The following is a 22,147-nucleotide window of genomic DNA, read 5'->3' as shown; positions in this document are numbered from 1 at the left end:
GAAGAGAAGGAATCAGTACAGTCCCAGAATGGGCTTTATGGAGCAGTGAAAAAGACCATCTGTCTATATATGGATAAGTAGTAAAAAATACAAATAGAAAGGTGGGCAAGGAGCAGACTGTGGGGGCAGTAAATATCCTGCTGTAACATACGGGTGAGAGAAAATAGAGAAGGTTTATTTGAATCAGAGCATGATGCCTTCAATAAACACTTCTGACTAGATTACTACTCACAGCCACAGTGCTAAGGGCCGAGGTTCATTCATTGACACAACAAACATTCATGAAGCTCTTTCAAGGGCGGAGTAGGGATTTGGGGAAATTTAGGTTCACACAGACTCATCCCCAAAACCCTGGGATCCGTACAGTTGCAGGACAGAGGACAGAGACTTAGCCAGGTGGTCGTAAGCCACTCAGGTGACTCAGGTAAGGTCAATCCTAGGAATTCCCAGCCAGTTCCAGGCACGGACACAGGGAGTCCAGGAGCAGGAAGTGCTTGAGACTGAGGGGTACTTGGTGTTCCTCTGGGAAGTGGGGCTCAAGATCAGTGCTGCCGGCCTCAGAAAAGCACGCTGGGACCAGGGTAGGGTCTTATCCAGGGGGCTCCAGGAATTAGAACAGGCATTTGAGGGCCAAGGCTCAGTTAGATGAATTGGGGCAGGAGAGTCAGTAGTGAGGTCCTAGGCTCTGGGGAAGTCAGCGTTAGGCCTGGGCCCCACAGTGCAGGCAATGTGAGAGCTGTGGGGAAGAGGCTGGAGCTATTTCTACACCTGCTCCTTCAGTCAGAAGCCAGGACAGGATGGGCTGTCCCTGTGGGGACACCACAAGGCCTAGCTCTGGGATCTGGGGGAACTGAAGCCAGGAGAGGAGATGGACCCAGTAGAGGTGTTCAATTCGGGGTCTTAACCTGGTCCTCATTTCCCTATTGTCTGTTCATCTCTGAAGACTCTGGTCTCCAAAGGGTGAAGAAGAGGTATTCTAGTTGTACTAGAAGCACAGCTTTGCTAACAACTGACATCACTCTCTCCACCCTACCTCCTATCCCCCCAGGAAAGCTTGGGACCCCATCTGCTGGGATCATAGGGGTGGTGAATGGAGGGGAGCCAAGCACAGGTATATCTTGTTAAACAGTCTGCTTCAGCTACAGCGTAAATCTCAAAATCGGGTCTGAAACCTCAGCTGATAAACCCACTTGTTTCAGACAATTTCCAAAGAAACCAAATCTCCACCAGCTAGAAGAGATGGATGTGCTCTTGGGTAGTGCAGAAGTATCTGTGTTACGAAAAACAGAGGTGAGAATTGTGGTGAGAAGTCAGGGTTTCCTCTGAAGGTTTTTTATTGGTTAGATTTAAAGTAACATCCTTTAATCTTCCTAAGATGCCCCAGGGGAGCCTCCTGAAAACATCTGCTGGATTTGAGGGGTCAGGGAGTGCCTCCCTCATCCCCTCAGTATATGTGTTTGGTTTGGGATTTGTCAGTCTGGGAAGCTGAGGGCTCTGGGCAGCTCAGGCCTGGCAGATTTCCCCCCACCTGCCTAAAACTCAGCCCAGGGAGACAGAGGACCCTCCCCAGCCCAATTCTGCACCTTCACGCTCCAGCCCCTGGAGCTGTGGCCTTTATTTCCAGTCCTGGTCCCCCGGGGCTGCATGAGGAATGAGGACAGCTGATAAGCCTGACATTATTGACTTTATGGGGAGTATTCAATGAATTTACTTTCTGCAAGAAGGCTGCACTCTTATCTGCTGCCCACAGAGCATCTAAATCCTCATCTAGGGGACCCGTTGATGAATCATGTCTCTTATACAAAGAGCAGAGAATGTAAAGTGGAAGAGGGGAGTCGCACCCCACCCCTTTCTTTTCTCCAGTACCTGGTTCTGCCCACCCTCACCACCCTTGCTTTCCCACTGCACTTCGGTTTATTGGCTGGAAATAGAAGTACTCACAGCTCCAGGCCTACAAAGTTGAGGCCAAGCCAGCCTGGTCTTGAGAGTGTCAGCAGCTGGGCACACCCAGGGCTGTGCATCCCACTACTTGGTAACTAAGGGAAGAAAAGCCCACTCACTTGAGGCAGTTACATGTCCTGGTTTTTGCTGCGACGGTCAACATTTGCTCTGGACAGAAATACCCGCCTGGCCTCAACACCAGGTGTCTTGGTGGAGAAATGTGTGTGTGTGGTGGGGGGCAGTTACCAAGGGGTACTGGGTCTGGGGAACTGGAGAGTGAAAATTAACTGGAAGAGAGAGCCTGATGCTCAAGGGAAGCTTTTCTTTCCCCCCTCTCTGACATCTCCTTAATCCATCCAGCCCTGGGATGTTGGCTTCAATTAGTGGAAGGAAATAAATGCTTCTTAGTAGCACAGGACCCAAAGCAACTGGAAGGAGAGAGGTGAGAGCCAGGATACTGAGTTGGACAAATGAAAGAAAAATATCAAAGTACCCTTTGGAGAAAATTAGAGGCATGTGTTCATATTCCCCATCTAGTTTTTGGGTAGAGTTTTCTGGTAATAAAATGAGTATTTATTGAGCAACTATGATTTTATTAGATGCCTATTACCACTGTTTCAAAGCATTTACTCCTAGTCACTAACTTCATGTACATTAGTGCACTGAGTCTTTACAGTAATCCATGAAGTTGATATTATTTCCAGTTTACAGCTGAGAAAATTGAGACTGGAAAAGTTAAGTAACCTGCCCAGGATGGCAGCTGGTGTCAGAGCAGGAATTCAAACACCAGTCTGCCTCCAAAGCCTAATGAAAGGCCTCTCAGCTTCTATACAAAGCTGCTTTCCATTTGGTATTTCTCAGTACCTTTTCCCACTTAGTCCACAGCATATCAGTGAGTATTTATTACTCCCAGTTTATAGAAAACAGGCTCAGAAGAGTAATTTCTTTTTGCAATTTGACTAGCTTTTTATTTCTTAAATAAGTGGCCAGTTTGAGAAAGTTACAATGCAGCAGTGAGCCTCTAGACCAATTAACAAATTCCTCTACTTAAATGCAAACCAGTAGCCTCATCATTGTGCTTATCCCAGGCAAGGCACTGGGTTAGCAGACAGAAAAGAGGGGAGACAGGAAGAAAGGGCATCAACGGGGCAGATGAACAACAGTACAGAGAACCTTTGCAAATCTGATTCCGGATTGTGGTCGGATCACTCTCCTCACCTCCACCTTCTTTATTCAAACAGGGCTCCTTACATGTGGATCCAGTTGAGGACCATCCCTGAGAGTCAACGTTCGTTCACTCCTTCTTAGATGGAGGATGTTTGGTAACAGGCTGTGGCAAGCTTCCAAGTAAGGATAACTTATTTACAGAGTAATATTGTTTCTCCTCTTTTGTCACTGAAAGTCACAGTGTGCTGCAGGGGGGAAAAACCCAGTGGACAGCAGGTGTGCTTCCTCCTAAATCGGTATAATTTTTTTCCTTTGTTGTTCCTATCTATGAGTGTGTCCAGGGCCACAAAACCTGTGTGCCTCAGGGACTCTGGCCTAAAGATTCTAGCAGCTTTACTTTTCTGTCATGATTAGGGAATGACCTCAGGGAAGTCCCCAAATGATGATGAAACAGCCAGATCTCTCTTTCCTTAGGAGAGAAGATCAAAGCTCTCATCCCTCCCAACGCTCGGGTAAAGATGTGGGCCACATAAGTGTATTTCTTCCTTCCACGTACCCTGGTTTCCCACATCACCCGCTTTCATCATAAAGCAGCTACTTGCTCTGTTATTTTTTTCATTCAGGGGAGGGTAGAGTAGGGGAGGCGGGAAGAGGAGGTTAGCTAATCAGTTTGCCCTGTGAGTCCTGTGAATGGAGTGACATTAACATCCACGAGAATTTATAGCCCCCGCTGGCTCTGAAAAGACGTTTTTGTAAAAATTGCTAGTAAAACAGTCAGCTGTGTTTGAAGGCTTGTTTCTTTGGGCATACATTTTAGAATTTAGTTAAATACTCAATTTATTTGGGAGCTAAATTGTGGGGGAGTGGTATTTTGTTTTGTCTAGGATAACACCTTGTCATGTAACTTTATAATGAAAATATATAATTTCTCATATTAAATGAGAAAATTGGGTGAAATGCCTAGTGTGACACTTAGTACTTAGTGCTACATAATAGCGGTAGAGAATTCAGTGTGTGGCCCAGAGTTGGTGCTCGATGCCACCCCCTAGGTCAAGCCATCATCCTCTCTCGTCTGTATTCCTGTCACAGCTTCCTAGTCTCCCCACATCATTTATTGGCCCCCTCCATGCAGCAGCCAGAATGTTCTTCTCATCTCCTTAAAAAACAAATTAAGCAATCACCAGAAACTCCTTCCATGGCCTTAGAAGCATTCATTTCACAGAAACAAGCTATGTGACTTCTGACGGAAAGGAGGGCAAGCTGAAGGCAGCTGTTTGGAGAAATGAGTCAGTGCTGTCTTGCATTCATTCATCAAAAGCAAGTAAACTAGAATGAGACTTGCTTTAAAGAATTCAAAATGGAGATGGGGGCGCTTTTAAAAAAGAGGAGGGCTTCCCTGGTGGCGCAGTGGTTGAGAGTCCGCCTGCCGATGCAGGGGACACGGGTTCGTGCCCCGGTCCGGGAAGATCCCACATGCCGCGGAGCTGCTGGGCGCGTGAGCCATGGCCGCTGAGCCTGCGCGTCCGGAGCCTGTGCTCCGCAACGGGAGAGGCCACAACAGTGGGAGGCCCGCGTACCTCAAAAAAAACCCCAGAGGATTCAAAGGAGTTTAAATTTCCCAAATAAAATATCACAGAAAGATAAAACCTATGACCAAAAGTAACACCCACATACTGACAAATTTAGTTGTAAAAGAATTGGCACAGTTTTATTTGGAAAAAGCAAATTTATAAACAGGAGTTGTAATATCACAAAACAAAATGGAATTCATGAGAAGAAGCAAGGCAAAGAAGATCATTTTATGTTGACACAGGGCACAATTCTCTTAAGTCAATAAAACTTCCAAGAGTCTTTATGTGCAAAATGCATTGTATCTCAAGATATAAATATTTAAAGCAAACACTCTTGGAAAAACCAAAAGGAAGGAACAGACACAAAACAGTAGAGGGAGATTTTCACATAACTCTCTCTAACAGATCAAATAGACCAAAACTCCCATGAATATAGAGGATCAATTTAATGGATGTATATAAAAAAAATTTTATTTTTCAAACAAAGGCTATATCTCCTTTTCTATTACCTACGGATGATTTATAGAAGTTTTACCTAGAGAAACTCTTTATAAATATCCCAAAGCAAAAACAATATGGAGCATACCTTTGACTACACTGCAATAAAATTAGAAGTTAATAGCACATGGTTACCAAAAAATACAACAATAAGGAAATTTTTTAAAAGTTTCAAAAGAAAAGTAAACAACAGATGTTAGAGGCTAATGGCAAAGATACTGCAAATGGAAGTGACGGATGACACCAAAGGTATATCAGAAGAAAATTCATAGCCTGAAATGCTTTTCTTATTAAACAAGAAAGAATGAAAATTAATAAACAATCTAAGAATGGGAAATGGAGAAAGAGCAAAATAAACATAGGCAAATGAAAAAGCAGATTTAATAAAGGTATGGTAGAAAGTGAAACAAGTCAGACAGAGAAAGACAAATACAGTATGATTTCACTCATATGTGAAATATTAAACAAGCAAAAACTAAAACTTAGATGAAGAAAATGGAATAGTGGTTACCAGAGGGGAAGGGGAGGGGGCGAAATAGCTAAAAGGGGGTCAACTCTATGGTGACGACAGAAACTAAACTTTCGGTGGTAAGCACGCTGTAGTGTATACAGAAGTTGAAATAGAATGTTGTACACAGGAAACTTATATAGTGTTATAAACCAGTTACCTCAATTAAAAAAGATGAAACCTAGAAAGTCAAAATAAATAAATAAATAAAGATATAGTAGAAATTAATACATTAGAAAATCAGAAAAATGGTGAACCACAGAGGTAGTTTTTTAAGAGAAAAATAAAATGGACAAGCTCTGCAAAGCTAATAAAGGAGAGAGAAGTCCTAGACACATAACATGAGGAATGAGAAAGTTGATAATGTAAATACAGAGATATTTTTGAAAGCATTTGTTACCGACCAGGGTTCTTGGCCTTCCCCAATCAATGAAAATTGACTAGAGGCCATAGAAGGAATTCAGGCAAGGCTTTACTGGGGCCCCTGTTGCAGCAGCCGGAAGCGAGAACAAACCACAGGTTCCTTTGTTTGCTTGCTCCCTGAGGGGGGGGTGAGCTTGTTCCTTATATGGGGCGAGGACAGGGGTGTGTCCAGGGGTCTCGCCGGAGGGGTGGCTGGGGTGGCTTAGGTGCTTTGCCCACCCCTTAGGTGGTGGGGTTTTCTTTATTTTTTTTTATTATTTTTTAAATTTATTTATTTATTATTGAGGTATAGTTGTTTTACAACATTGTGTTAGTTTCTACTGTACAGCAAAGTGGAGTTCCCTGTGCTATACAGCAGGTTCTCATTATTTATCTATTTTATACATATTAGTGTGCAGAGGGCATGAGCACTACCCTGCTTTTGCTCCAGGCTCTTCAAAAGTGGCAGTTGGGTTTTTTGGTCTCTTTGTATCTTTTGTCCAGAATTTGTCCCAACTGCGCATGCGCACAGTTATTTTTAGTCCCAGACAGTTTCTTTGTATTTTGCTGCTGGAGGAGAGGTGTGCCCAGGTGCAAGCATTGCAGCACTGCAGCCAAGGGGCCCAGGTCCCAGCCTGTCTCACTTTGAGTAACTGTATATAACACTTTATTAATGAATGTGAAAATGTCAAAGTTCATATGTCAAAATACCAAAGTTGACTTGCAGGTAGCACACTTGAAGGAACAAAATCTATCTAGGATTTACTAGTAAATTTTATTAACTATCAAGAACCAGCTAATTCATGTGATGAACAAATTGATGGAAGCTTAACAATAGATGGATGGAAGGGGGGCTGAATGTATGACTGGATAGATGGAGAAATAGATGGTTGCTTTGGGGCCTGGATATGCAGAATTGGGGATTGGGAGGGGGGTTGAGAATGAGCAGGGAAGAAGGGAGTTTTAAGACTGGTTGGAGCTGACGCTTGACCTCCAGCCAAAATGACTTTGGTCCACAACCACCTGGGCTCACAGGAGTCCCTTCTGAAAACCTCAGGTTCGTCTTTTCTGAAGCTAACAGCCCCAGCACACAGGACTAGAGATCCAGCATTCACAGGCTAATCCAGACAGATCAATTAAGACAGCAGAACCAGAGAGGCTGACAATGCCCCAGCCCTCCTAGGGACCTGCTCTTCTCTCCCCAACCCTCTCATCCCTCCCCGGGAGCCCGCAGGTGCAGTCTCTCCAGGGGGCGGTGAGAGCCATGAATAGTAAGGGTTTTAGCTCAAGCACACAGAGGCGTTTAGCTGCCCAAACCTAATCCCCCAATAATCGGATTATGTAAATTCCTACTTCAACCCCCTTCCCCTGCAAGACCTCGCCCCTAAACTCTCCACACTGGGAGACAGGATGGGAGAGGGCCCATCATGCTGAAGCATCACTGCCAGTGGAGTGCTGCACCAAGACGGCTTCCCCCATTTCAGAAATTATAAAACCAACAGTAACATGGAAGAAACTTCAGAGGAGAAAACAAACGTCGTGCTGCACCAAGACGGCTTCCCCCATTTCAGAAATTATAAAACCAACAGTAACATGGAAGGAACTTCAGAGGAGAAAACAAATGTCAACCCCGGTTGCACTGTGCCAACACATCTGTGCTCCCTTCTCCACAGTCCTCATCTTTCCCCTCGTCCTGTCTCTCAGTCCTCGTCCGCTTGTACACAGGTCCTATTTTACACTTACTGTTGCTTAACTTAGCCTCACACATTTCCAGTCTTGCTTCCTAGTTGCTACACTTCTTTTTTACAACTGTAGAACGTGCCATTAAGAATATATTACCTCGCAGGCTTTTGGCCGAGAGGAAGGGTAATGTAGGTTCTTGGTTTAAATTCCAACATGCCCTCTATCAGGATTGAGGTACAACAGGTCGGGTGGGAGACCTGGGCACCATGAGGCACCATGAGGCAGCAGTTCCCCTCAGTGGCACACAGAGACAGACGGCAGAAAGGACAAATCAGGGCTGCTCACTGCAAATATTAGAGTATGTTCCCAAAGGCCCCTTTTGTGCCTATGCATAATTGACCCATTCATTCTCTCCAACCCGCCCTCTAATCCATCCGCTGACTACCACCAGAATGAGGCTTGTAACTGTAAATCAAAACACATCACTCCCATGTTCAAGGCACACAGTTGCCTTCATAGGGACTGCCCTCTCCTCCACTCATACGTGTGTAGTTCCTATCCAGCATTTCCCACTTTTGCACCCAGGTGATCGGGGACCCTGCCTTGGACTCTGTGCTTTAGATGGACCTGCTCTGGTCCTCCTCCAATGCCCACCAGGTGCCCATTTCCCACATTCTAGACCACACCCAGGGTATCAGGGACCCCTGAATTTATACCACACTCTGTATATCCAGAACCCCTGCATTTCTGCTCAAATGGCCCTGAGTCTATTTTCAGAACCTTCACAGGGCTCTTCCTTAGGTCCGTGTGGGCTGGGATTCCACGTCATATACACAAGACCCTTCACAGAGAAGGGGGTGGGAAAAGAATGGGAATGTGGATGGGTCAGGAGTCTCCATTTGTACCCTTGTCCTGAGCCCCACATATGTCAGAGGCAGCCCTGCCTCAAGGCCTAGTTTAAATGGCATCCCTCCCACAAGCAATTGCTGATCCTCCAGCTAGAATCTTTGCCTCCTTAACTCCAATTTCATACTCTCTGGCACTCAGGACTGTCTGTCTTGTATTTAGTCATTTTTGTCATGTCCTCTTCCTCCCAAAGACTGTGAACTCCTTAAAGGCAGATACAGAATTTTCTTCACTTTCCTCCTGCCCTCTGAGAACTAGCAGTTTATGCAACAACTTTTTTATTTATAATAAGAACTGTATGCATTTATTTTGAGGAGGGGGACAGACAACCCCCAAATCTCAGTGGCTTACAACAGCAAAGATTTATTCCTCACTCCTGTGATGTGAAGGCTGTGGTTGCCTATGGGTTTGCTTTATGGCTTCCAGGCTGAGAAAGCAACCCCAGACATCACTTTCTCATGTCTAAGCCCAACCAGCAATCACTCTTTTTTTTTAAACATCTTTATTAGAGTATAATTGCTTTACAATGTTGTATTAGTTTCTGCTGTATAACGAAGTGAATCAGCTCTATGTATACATATATCCCCATATCCCCTCCCTCTTGCATCTCCCTCCCTCCCACCCTCCCTATCCCACCCCTCTAGGTGGCCACAAAGCACCGAGCTGATCTCCCTGTGCTATGCGGCTGCGGCTGCTTCCCAATAGCTATCTATTTTACATTTGGCTGTTAGAGCTTCTGTTCTGTCACCACCGTGTCAAGTTTGCTCACATTCCATTGGCTGATGCAAGTCACATGGCCAAGCCTGGAAGGGAGTGAGGAATTGCTCTCCATTCACCTACATGGAGGCATTGCCAGTCACATGACAATGGGAGGGGTTATATAATCCTCTCACAAGGAAGGGAGCCAGTAGTTGTAACAATAATACAATTTACCACAGTAAAATTTATAGTAGTCTGACTGTGTACTAGGTACAGTGCTAAATTTTACAGATGAAGTAATTGAGGTAGGGAGAATTACATGATTTACCTAGGGTCACAGAACTGGGTACATCAGGGATTTCAACCTGGGTAATGCAAATCCAGAGTCCTTTGCTCTTATCCACTAAGCTTTAATGCATTTGTGAATTTATTGTGCCAAATCCTATGCTGGTACCTTCAGAGAGTATGATGCCTAGAATTTTGTTACTTACCCATTCATTTATCAACCAACATTTGAAGAATGCCTGTTCACTGGGTTTGAGGAGGAGACAGACGAGATAAATGGGTAAAATATTACTAAATGGGGGTGAGTGCTAAGGAGAAGAATAAAGCAGGGCAGGAGGATGGAGAGTCCTGTGTATGTGAACGTGCAATTTTAGATACTGTGGTCAGAGAATCCTCATGGAGAAGGTGACATTTGAGCAAAGACCTGAAGAATGTCAGCTCCTTGAGGGCAGAATTTGTGTCTGTTTTGTTTGAAGTTGTATCCCCAGTGCCTGTAACAGGCACTGGCCCATAGCAGACACTCAATAATAATTTCTGAATGAATGAAAGGAGGTGAGGGAAGGAATTATTTGGATAACTTGAGGGGGAAGAGTGTTTCAGGCCGTAGAAACAGACAGTGCAAAGGCCCTGAGGCAGGAGGGTGCCTGGAGTGTTCCAGAGCTGAGTACACCCCAAGGAGAGAAGGAACACACGGGGTCTGGTAAAATCTGGGAGCCATTGTTAAGACTTCAGCTTAACTCTGAGTGAAATGGGGAGCCAGGGGAAGGCTTTGAGTGAGAAGTGACAGGAACCTGACTTGGGTTTTCATAGGATCATTTTGGGTGATGTTGGAGAATGGACGGAAAGAGGAAAGTACAGAATCAGGAAGACCAATGAGGAGGCCCTGAAATACCAAGTCCCCGGGGCACTCTGGAAGCTGGGATGAATAAATCTGGGGATCTGTCCGGTGCAGTGATGGTTAAATTTCTTTGTGCATCTTCATCTGCTGGGATACTTCGTAAAAACGCAGATTTCGGACCCCATCCCCAGAAAACCTGATCTGGTGGTCTGGGTTGTGGATATTGAGATCTGCCTCCCCTCACCCGTGATTCTGAAGCAAGTGGTTCTTGAACTACAGTTGGAGACTTACTGGGCCTTAAATGATTGACATCTGATGAGTTAACCACGTGGCATGGACTTTCCGAGGTTTGTAGACGTGGAAGAGGGTGGGTACGTCACACGCCCGGCTTCGCCGTGGCCGGGTAGGTGGCACGACCCCTCCCGTCCCCAAGCCTTAGGCAAAGCAGGGTTCTCCTTCCGCCTCTGCTCCGTTTCTGGAACACAGGGAGGCTGGTCCTGGGAAGCGGGCGCGCCGTGGGGGGAGGGGGAAGGGAGGGACCTGCGGAGTCCGGGTCAGAAAGGGGCCCCCTGGGTCCCCGAGACAAAGGGCGGTGTCCTATAAAGGCGGTAGCGGAGGCGCGGCGCCCAGGCGAGGGCGACAGCTACGGCGCGCGCGGGCTCCTCGATCTTGGAGAGGAGGTGCGTGGACTCCGAGAGGGACGTGGGCACTGCCGGGGCTGGTGGGCCAGCGGGTCTCCGGCGCAGCTCCCCGAGTCCGAGCCGCACTCGCTGCGGAGGGCAGGGGTGTGGAGTTGACTTGGTGGCAGCCACCAAGGCGACTCGGTGAGAGAACCTGGGGGCTTTTCGCGGAGCAGGGGCGGTGGTGCGGCTCCGGGGGAGCCTGGCGGGTCCTCTAGCGCGTGTTGGCGGGGCTGCTGCGCCTTGGTGTCCGATGCCCGGGCACCCCTTGATGTGTCTCCGAGGGCCGCTTAGGCAGCTTCTGCGTCGGGATGAGCGACTCCTGGACACCTGGCAGGTGCGAAACTTTAGCCGAGATGCTTTCCCGGACGCCTGAACTTCATCGCAAGGCAGGCGCTGCCGGCGAAGGGGAGCAAAAGTTATACAAAGAAAAAGGGAAAAGCCGGGAATGAAGCGGTCAAGGGCAGCAGGTTGGGCGGGGTGGGCGGCGAGGCGCGGGTGTTGAGTGCGTTTTGGAACAGGTGGGGCTCCCAGTGCGCCGGGAGCGCACCCAAAGACCCGCATTCATAGCAAATGTACTTATTTAGAAGAGTTGTCTACTGAGAAAAGTAATTGCATAATAGTATGTATTCTGATTTTTAAAGGATACATATATTTTATATAAAATATATATGTGTGTGTATATATATATATATATATACACACACACACACATATATTATATATACACACACCAAACTGGCTACTGCTGGGGAATGAGTTTGAATAGGTAGATGGATAAGGATGGTCTTTTATTTTTTGCTTTATCACTTGTGTACTGCTTGAATTTTTTTTTCTAAAGTTATCATGTGTTATTTCTATAGTAACTTCAAAAGGCAAAGCTGTGCCTAGTGTTGGAGGTTAGGCACCTTCCCCTAACGAACTTGTATAAACCACACTTCACTGCCCTCTTTCTGGACAGTGTTTCCGCTTACTTTTAAAAGAAAGATGAAAGAGACAAATACACAGGACCAAAGGCCAGAAAGAGAAATTTAAAGTTTTATGAAAAAAGAGCAGTGTGAGTCTGAATGCCTGGGACAGGCCACCATAGAAATGTTAGCTGTACTTCTGTGCTGCAACCTTTCTAGCTGACCTGGGCTCTGTGTCCAGGAAACACCCACACGAAAAAGCAGCACCTTTTCTGGGGGCATAATTGTTCTTTTCTCCAGTAACCTGTTACCTTCTGTGGTGACAGTATAAGTAGAAGTTTGTGCACACCTATATTCCTATTCAGTTTACCGTGACATTCCTCCTGTCCAGGCATTCTTAGTCTGGGGCCCATGACACACACCCACTCGGGTGTATGGATAGAATTCAGGCGTTCTATATATTTAGGTGGGAAAAAATTACATCTTTATGTCTACTGACCTTTAGTTTAAATTTAGCATTTCCTTTATTTATGAATGTGAGTAAAAACTACTTTGGCACTAGTCGTGCTGATGACTTTGTCACCAATAAAAATCATACTTTCAACTCATGTTGCAGATCTTCTGAAAAAATCATTTAAGTATCACTACTTAGAAATGATGGTAACAAATCTGTTTAATGTGTTAAGAATGAAGCACAGGTATTACTGTCTTGCTTTTTAGAATTATTTTAATACCTATGAAGTATAATTGGTTATTTTATGTGTCTATTTTAATTCATACATTTAAAACTCTTATTCTGAGAAGGGAACCAAAGGCTTTTTCCTTCATGTATTTGAAATCATTGTTCTGAGATGAAATCCGTCCCTAGGCTTCCCCAGACTGCCAAAAAGGTCCATGGCACAAAAAAGGTTATGGACCCTGACTCAGCAGGAGTCAGTGGTGACATAGATGCATAAATACTCAGGCTTGGGACACAGGCTCTGCCACACAGGGATGTGTGACTTGGGACAAAAAAACTTCACGCCTGTTTCAACATCTGTCAGATGTTCTCTGATTCTGTGGCATCTGGGGTACTTTTTCAGTTCTTAAATTACTCTGAATCAAGATTAGCAGCCATCACTCCTTGCAACAGGAAAAACACTAAATGCCACTTTCCTTTGATTTATTAAGTCCTTAGCAATTTTCCAGTGACCTCTACTTTGAGTTTTTCCAGCTTGTTAAATCACTGATTTCTATTTCCCCCTGTGGAGAAGGAGAGTAACACACTTGAGGATAAGTCAACAAGTAATTATTAAGCATGTCCTAGGATGGCAAGGCTACATTTCAGAAGCCTTCTCTTCTCCCCATTTCCTCTGTCTGCTTCTCACAATAGGATGGAGCCCTCTCAGAAGAGAACACCAGTTAGTTTATCCTGACTAATCTTTTCTTCCCAGCTTGAAAAAGACCCCCCATGGGACTAGTGAATGAGCTAAAGCCTCTTTTGACAAGAGAAGCTTAAAAGTGACTTTGCTTCCACAGTCCTGGCTGCAAAGCAACCAGCCTTGGTGTGAGCAAAACTGAATAGTTTTTTAAATCCCCTTGATTTAGGTTCAAACCTTCATATTTTAGGTATAGTTGGATACAGGTCTGACAAAGCTCATATTTTCATTGTAGATCCAAAGGCTAGGTTATTTAGAAATAACTTAGGTAGATAAAAGGCAAGGGCAGGGCATTGTGGCATTTCAGCATAGAAAGAGGCCTTGGGGATCACTCCGTTCAGTTTGAAAGCCCCCTAGAATGCCTGAGTTCGGTGCTGTTTCTCTGCTCCTAGAGCCCCTGTGCTTCCCTCTCTGTGTCACAGGGCAGTGGGCTCCTCAGTGTCCAGCAGTGAGCACAGTGTCTGGCACATAGAGTCAGTAAGTGTTGATAGTAAAGCTTAGAGTGCATGTGACTGTCTTGCATCATGGGTCCAACTAGGAGTGTCTCCACAGAGAGAGGAAATAGACTTAAGTGGCTGATGGAGGGAGCCTGAGGCCAGCCGGTGAACTTGAGCCGCTATGATTCTGCTCACCACTGGCTTCTCAGCACAGCACTGGCCTCTCCAACCCAGGCAGAAGCAGGAAAGGCATCAAGGACCTGCATGGGGAAATGTCCTGGGGGGCATATATCCTTGTAGCTTATTTTATACATAATAGTTTGTACCTCTTAATCCCTTAGATACTGCTTCCTTCTCAAACATAGTTTTGCTAGGTCTCAGAACTCCTGTTTGGAGAGTAGAGCAGTGTTCTCAGCATTGGGTGCACGCGGAGATCACACAGGGGTGCGCTGCTTGGATCTCACTTCAAGAAAAAACTTGCAGTTCAGCTGCAGGGAGTGCAGTTAGCTGACAGCCTTCAGTGGCAGTGCCCTCAGGAGGGGGCCTCCGTTCTTCCGGCAGCCCCCAGCCTATGAGTGAGCGTGGCAGCGCTGCCAGGATCTGGTGATTTCTGCCCAGTGGGGTCTCCTCTACAGTCACTCTTTGCCCTAGAGCTCCCTGTTGGGTTGACTGCCATTTTAACAGGTCTGCATCACAGCCTACCCTTTTGTACCATATGTGCCAGTTTTTAACCCTCCAACTCCTTCCTGCAACGTGGGCTGTTAACACAAACAACAGGTGTGGAAGGAAACTGGCACTTTGAGCGGCACCTACCAAGTGCCTGACATTCTACATGGCGCTTTGTATAACTTTTCTCAGATATTCGGGATGTTTACCTACAAACTCATATCCTCAGGAAAGCCCAAATAAAACTAGGAGATTGGGATTGACATATATCCACTAATATGTATAAAATAGATAACTAATAAGAACCTGCTGTATAAAAACATACATAAAATAAAATTCAAAAAAAGAAATAGAAAAAAGGTAGAACTTAGGGAAAAGTTCAATGGCATTGACCCAATCATTTTGGTCTTGACATGGTTCTTTTACACCTTTCTCTAGTCAGCAAGTGTAGCTCTGGACTTGGCCCTTGGTGTGTGGGACCTTCTGCTGTGATTTTTAAGTGTTTACGTATGTGCTGCCTCCTCCACCAGACCATCCAATAAGCTCCTTGAGCACCAGTACCCAGTCCTACCATGTCCACAAACCCATGGAACAGAACAGGTCTACAGGAAGGGTTAAAATAAAGCAACAAAGGCAGCAAGAGCCAAGAGATTACAGTAGAGGCTTGGTTACAGGAAAACAAGGGGTCACCCCCAGGAATATTCAGTACCTCACAAGTCATTTTTCTTTATAAATATATTTATTATTTTGTTGTATTTATTCCCCAACACTTTTATAGCCATTACTATGTGTCAGGCACTGTTATAGTGATTTACAAATATTAACTTATTTCATTCTCCTAATAGCCTTTGTCTTCCACCAGTGGCTGTGGGCATGGGGGGCTCTGGGATGGCCTGGAAGCCTTTATAGGAATGAAAAGGAGGATTGGATCTGCTCTTTAAAGAATGTGTAGAAATAGGCAAGAAGACAGCAAGGAGGGAATTCAAGGGACAGAAAGATGGCATGTGTGAAGGTGTGGAGTTAGGAATATTTACTACTCTTTGTGGGCACAGGAAGGGGCCCTCTGCCCAGGTTGCTGAGACTGGAGCAGGCGGCAAACTGATAGCCATAAACCGAGAGCACCAAACGTTGGGTGCTGGGCTTTGGCTCGTTTGCTGATGCGTCATAAAGGTTCCCATTAACGTAGGTTAATCCAAGCCACCTGAACAAAGGGGCCTATGCCTCTAAATGTTAAAAAGGGCACAATTAAGAATTGGCAATATGCGATAATAATCACCTCTCCCAGGGTCGGAAAGGTCATCCAAATTCAACCTTGGAGAGCCTGGATATCTTCCACAGCATCCACACCAAATCGTCACGCCCCCCCCCCCGCCCCTTTTCTTCTTTTGTCACGCTAAACAACCCCACTTCTGCTCCTCACGCAGCTGGGTTTCAAGGCTCTTCATCATCCTGTTCATCCCCCTCTAAATGTGGTCCAGTTTAGATATTTTAGCTCTTACACAGCGGGCCCAATCCTGCAGATGAGGTCGGCCAGCTAAGAGGAGAGTTGTGCTGTCACCTTCTTCACTCCAAATATTATCTCGTTAATGAAGCCTAGATCTCAGCACCCCCCTTTTTAAAGAATCTATATTCAACTCTCCATTAGCAAATATATGTTTTATTCACACACGTACTCAATCCTACACTGTGCCTGATCCTGAACAATTAGGAAGAGTTGGTTATAACAGTAGTAATAGGGGTATTAAGATAAAACCACATTTTAACTGGAGGCTTCAAAACACCCAGGGAGAGAAACGCTGAAGGAAGGTGTTCTTATCCTGCCCTTTCTTCTGCCATGTTTTCTTCCCTTGTCAAAGGAAGATTCAAAGCACCTGGAAATGAGGCAATGCATTTCCTAAGATCTGAGTGGAGAAGACTAACATCTCAAGTTCCTGGCAGGACATGTGCTACCCAGCAGGCCTCTGACAAGGTATTGGCCCTCAGGGCCCTTTCTTTTTCTCGTCTCAGGAGCTCCAACATGACCAGAAAGATCTTCACAAACACCAGGGAGCGGTGGAGGCAGCAGAACGTCAACAGTGCCTTTGCTAAGCTGAGGAAGCTCATCCCCACTCACCCTCCCGACAAGAAGCTGAGCAAAAACGAAACGCTTCGCCTGGCGATGAGGTACATCAACTTCCTGGTGAAGGTCTTGGGGGAGCAAAGCCTACAGCAAACGGGAGTGGCTGCTCCAGGAAATATTCTGGGCCTCTTCCCCCAAGGACCCCACCTGCCGGACAGGACTCTCCTTGGTGATTACCAGGTTCCATCATCCGGCCCAAGCCACCACATTCCATAGTGGGGCTCTGGCTGTCGTCACCCCAGGCAGCACTGGTTCAGAAGTAACTAGCTGTCGACAGCCTTTTGCATGTTCCAGAGTCAACCTGATGAATAATTTGTGAGGCATGAATTTAAGCTTCATAGGAGGTGGCTCAGGGTCGGCTTCAGGATGCTGAAAGGGACCATGAGGAACGTGGCTTGGGCGTCTGTCACCCCCCACCCCCAGGGCTTCAGTCAGATCAGCCTGTCTCTGTCTATGTTATAAATCTGGGTTCTGCATAAGATGTTGTTTGAAAAAAAAAAAAAAGACCCTTAGGTTAAAAACTGGTTTGAAAATCACTGTTTTACTCCGTATGTTTTCAGTTATAAGAAAGTTTTCTCAAAATGGATCTCAGATGGTTGAGTAGAAAATGCTTCCCTCTGAACATATTTTAAAGTTTGTTTTGAAAAATGAGGCATATTTGATCAAGGGTGAACAATGTAAGACAAATGAAAAGATAGCCCTTGCAGAAACCAGCCGGGAGACTTGCAGGAACATCTGTGAAGAAAAGACCCTCCTGACATGTGAGGACCACAGGAAGGCAGCAGATACCTGTGGAAGAGCTCTGCATCCTTTATCTCTATGGACATGTGAGGTGTCACTTGCACAGGGCTGTGTATGTATATGTTATCTCTAAAGCCAAATGGTGGATTATACCTGTGAGAGGAAAGGACCTGATAATTTACGAGAGTTCATAGTTTTCTTATGAAAACCAGCTAGCTAAAATAGGTTTTTTAACCCCTTAGTTTCCCATGTCAGGTATCAAAACTTTTAATTTAGCCTGAGTTTCTGCTGACTTAAGACCTGTAAAATTCAAATATAATGATGAAAATCTAAATATTACCATTTAATAGAGAGCTTAACAAAAGATGTAGAGTAGACAATAGGAATGTTGATACCAGACCTTAATGAATTAATGAACCTGTGATCTGTTTTCCCTGCTGTGGAGCATTAGCTCAGTCTACGCTGGGAGAGGTGGTACCCACAATGAGTGAAACAGCGTGGATCTGGCAGAACTCACCCCCTTGTGCCACCCTGTTGATGCTTAGATTCAAAAAGGAATCCCATAGTTGAGCCCAGAATACAAATAATGTCATTTGATTGTCTATGGGACATTTTATTTCCCCAGAGTTCTTGGTGGTGCATTGGTTTTAAAACCGTCTGAACTACAGGTAGGAAATAGATGGATTTGAGATCATGTATACACAGTAGAGGAACTTAAATTTTCTGCCACTCTAGAAAGAAGGTATTTGATTTCTGAAAGGCTGAAATGAGCCTCTTTGGTTTGGTGCTTAGAAGAAATCTGGATGAGGCGCCCTCAAAATCTCATTCTCCCAAAATAGCAAGGTCATAATGTAAACTCTACACAGCGTTGACGCTTGTAGAACAACGCGTTTATCAGAAACAGTGCATTTTCCGTGTAGATCCTTTCTTTAAACTGCATTCAGTAAATGTCCTCACAGACCCAGAATAGTCCTGGGAAACACATAAGCACAGAGACCAGGGGATTTCCCCTGAATTTGCATTTCTTTCTCATGAGCTTATGTGGACTTAAATTTGTCCCCAAACTACCAGGTGATAGTACATCTCAAAGCTTTAATGACAGTTTGTCAATTGAGTAATATTGCTTATTCTCTCATCTGGCATTAACTCAAAGTAACACTTTTGACAGCGTTTTTATATTAGCCTCATGTTGCTGAGGAAGGCAGAGAAGACCTCTTTGCCTGAACACGGGATTTTACTGCTCTTCTCAGAATGAGTGCACTTCTCTGCTGCTGGGGCCATGTCTGTTGTGCACAGAAGGCCTTTCCACTGAAAAGTAACCGAGTACCGCCAAAAAGTCGTGAGGAGATTGAGCATCGTTAAACTAAATGAGGGAACAGTTATTTAAAGAAACCCTATAGGAAATTCCTACAATAAATGAATAAACGTTTAAAATATTACTTAATGTAATTCATCTCTTAAATGATTTCTTTTGCAAGTTGGATTTTGGCCTATCAAGTTGTGTTAGGTTAAAGTGACTGTCAAAAGGAATTGTAGTTATATGGACCAAAACCTTGCCAAGGTATCTGTGAGACTGGAAGCTAATTCTAAAATCACTCCACAGCCTTCCTTGGTGTCCTGTACTTACGGCTTGGTGATTGCAGTAGTAAGAATTTATGGTTCAAATGAATTCTAGTTCACTGATGGTACATCTCTTTATGGGCCATTTGCACCCAAAAGAAAACTTTAGACAGATTATATCATTTATGCTACTCTGTTACTTGAAAACAAGTGTTTGTTCCGCTATGGGCACCACTGGAAACTTCCGGAAGCCAAGTATAAACAGGCCCATTTATTTATACAGATCATTAGATTGGCTAATTCTACTCCTCCTTTTACAGAGGAGAAAACAGTCCAGAGGGTTTTGAAGTAACTTTCCAGAGGTCACATGGACAGTTAGTGCAGCCCAGGACATAGTGTGAGATCTTCTGAGCCAGCACGTCCAGCCTGTCTACAGCCCTGTTCAGCCACTAAGGATTTTAGGATTGAAAATGGCCAAGCACCTCATTATTAGACTCATCTCTTTTCAATAGTGTTCAGTGATCTTCATATGCCTTTTAATTGAAATTGAATTATTGTGCTTTGTAGAATGTGATTAGAGGTACCAACCAAAGATTTTATTTGGTGATGTGTTTTGTGAGTTTGTAATCATTGATTCTAAATTGCTATTTAACTATTAACTTATTGAAAATAAATTATTTAAGAAAAGAAATTGGTTTTTTTTTTTAGAAAGTATTTCACAAATTTACTAAGCACATCCACCCATTCTGTCCATCCTTTGAACCCCACTCCCCCTGTTATCTTGAGTCTAAAAAAAAAATCTAGGGCTTCCCTGGTGGTGCAGTGGTTAAGAATCTGCCTGCCAGTGCAAGGGACACGGGTTCGAGCCCTGGCCCGGGAAGATCCCACATGCCGCGGAGCAACTAAGCCCGTGCACCACAACTACTGAGCCTGAGCTCTAGAGCCCACAAGCCACAACTACTGAGTCCACGTGCCACAACTACTGAAGCCTGTGCACCGCAACAAGAGAAGCCACCACAGTGAGAAGCCTGCACACTGCGACGGAGAGTAGCCCCCACTCACTGCAACTAGAGAAAGCCCGCGCACAGCAATGAGGACCCAACACAGCCAAAAATAAATACATTTATTAAAAAAAAATATCTAGCATCCCCTAATTAGTCCCTCCCTTCACTTCATCTTTCACACAGCTTCCTAACTGTCCTTCTCAAATCACAGCTATGGTCAGGTCGTCCCCTGCTATCAAACCTTTAGTGTCTTGTCCACCAGACTGAGACAGATGCCATACCCCAGCAAACCAAGCCCTCTGCAGCCTGGCTCAATGTACTATTCCCTTTACTTTCCACAATTGCCTAAATATTTTATACCTGCTAATGAAACCACTTCACTTGGTGGTCCAACAGGCCAAACTCTAATACCTCTGACTTTACTCTTGTGAGTCCATCTGCTTGCACTAAATTCCACTTGCTAAAATCCTTCATGACTGATCTTAAATACCACTCCTTCAGGAAGCTTGACTCATCTTAAACACCACCTTACATGAAGTCCTCCTAGATTTCCACCACTCAGTCTAATTTCTCCTTTTGTAGAATCTGCTTATATGCTTCAAGACCCTTACTTCCTCTCCCCTGTGTTATACACATCTTGTGCATATTCTGTCCCCAGCAACAAGTTAAGATCTCCTTGAGGGCAGTGACAGTTTATAACATTGAGTCTTCACAACAGCCTTGCCAGTGACCTCACTTTTAAAATGAGAAAACTATACCGAGACTAGCTCCATTAAGAATACTCCTCTAGCCTCCCCTGAAAAACGACACTGAAATGCAACTTGAACAGGCTGAACTTTCGTGAGAAATCCCAAGTCTAAAGCTCTTCTTTTTTTTTTTTTAATTTTTATTGGCGTATAGTTGATTTACAATGTTGTGTTAGTTTCAGGTGTACAGCAAAGTGAATCAGTTATACGTATACATATATCCACTCTTTTTTAGATTCTTTTCCCATCTGGGCCATTACAGAGCACTGAGTAGAGTTTCCTGTGCTATACAGTAGGTCCTCATCAGTTATTTATTTTATATATAGTAGTGTGTATGTGTCTATCCCTAAAGCTCTTTTTAAAAGTTTGTTTCTCAAAATATCCATTCACCAAGTCTCTTGCAGCACCTGCCTGATGAGGTTTCACCAGCTAAGAATGGCTTGAGATGACCCAAATATGTATAAGTTACGCACAACAGGCTTTGTCCTTAAAAGGCCAAAGGATGAAAGGGGTCAGGAGAATGGACAGCTTAACTGCTGACCTGCAGGCCAAAGGTTAGCTAAAAGTCATATCCTTAAATAAAAAGGTCAAAGATAAGGAGGGAATCTAAAAGCTTAATGGCAATGCAAAGTGGGGGATTTAAAGTGGCAGGTGTTAGGAAGGAATGCCAAGGGGAGAGTGTGGTTCAGGATTATAAGAAGCCAGGGCATGGGCTCCTAAACACACCCTCCCTTCTATGACTATTGGAGTTTACTATAAACAGGGAAATTTCTGTTCTATTTTCTCTTTATTGCTAATGACCTATCATTAGCATTAAAAATCACTAGGTTTAAAAGATTTTTAATCTAGATTTTAAAAAGCACTAGATTTTTACATAAACCTTAGTTAGGTTTGTAATCTACCAAATAATGTTTACTCTAAGAATTTAATTTCCAGAGCTCAAGGGGGTAGTCGAATGAGGCAAGCTGTAGACTTGCCTTTTCTGGATAATTTTAAAAATCAGGGTTATCCAATATGTTCATACACTTGGACCTTAGTAACTCTTCTTCGAGGAAGCTATCATAAAGAAATAATCAGAATTATGGTCAAAGGATTATATATATGGGTATCTATTTCAGAATTGTTTACAATACAATGAAAGTAAAACTAAAGTAAATTTATGGTAATAAAAGTCAGAGCCAAGATTTGCTGAGTGCTTACAATATGCCAGGCACTGTGACAAGAGCTTCCTGCATATCAGCTCACCTAATCTTCATAACAATATTATATTGCTAATATAATATCAATTATATGTATTGTTCTCACTTCACAGATGATGAAACTGAAATTTAGGAGATTTTTTTTTAATGGGTGAATTAAAAAAATTGTTT

General features: G+C 44.3%; 2 protein-coding genes across 2 annotated transcripts in view; both read left to right on the top strand.

Annotated features, from left to right (window-relative positions):
* The window catches only part of FKTN (fukutin), an 89,123-nt gene extending 85,914 nt beyond the window's left edge, over positions 1 to 3,209 (top strand). The window contains exon 12 of the mRNA XM_060014384.1: positions 3,183 to 3,209. The gene's annotated coding sequence lies outside the window, so the exon portion shown is untranslated. The remainder of the gene's footprint in view (positions 1 to 3,182) is intronic.
* Positions 3,188 to 17,064, top strand: TAL2 (TAL bHLH transcription factor 2). Its single transcript, XM_060014395.1, has 2 exons — positions 3,188 to 3,288; positions 16,591 to 17,064. Exons 1-2 carry the CDS (start codon positions 3,257 to 3,259, stop codon positions 16,940 to 16,942), a joined length of 384 nt encoding a protein of 127 aa, XP_059870378.1. The 5' UTR covers positions 3,188 to 3,256; the 3' UTR covers positions 16,943 to 17,064.
* The last annotated feature ends 5,083 nt before the right edge of the window (positions 17,065 to 22,147 follow it).

The sequence above is a fragment of the Delphinus delphis genome, chromosome 6 (genome assembly GCF_949987515.2).
Source record: "Delphinus delphis chromosome 6, mDelDel1.2, whole genome shotgun sequence".
Classification (NCBI taxonomy): domain Eukaryota; kingdom Metazoa; phylum Chordata; class Mammalia; order Artiodactyla; family Delphinidae; genus Delphinus; species Delphinus delphis.
Note: the sequence above shows the minus strand (reverse complement) of the source record. Positions and strands in the feature narration are given on the sequence as shown.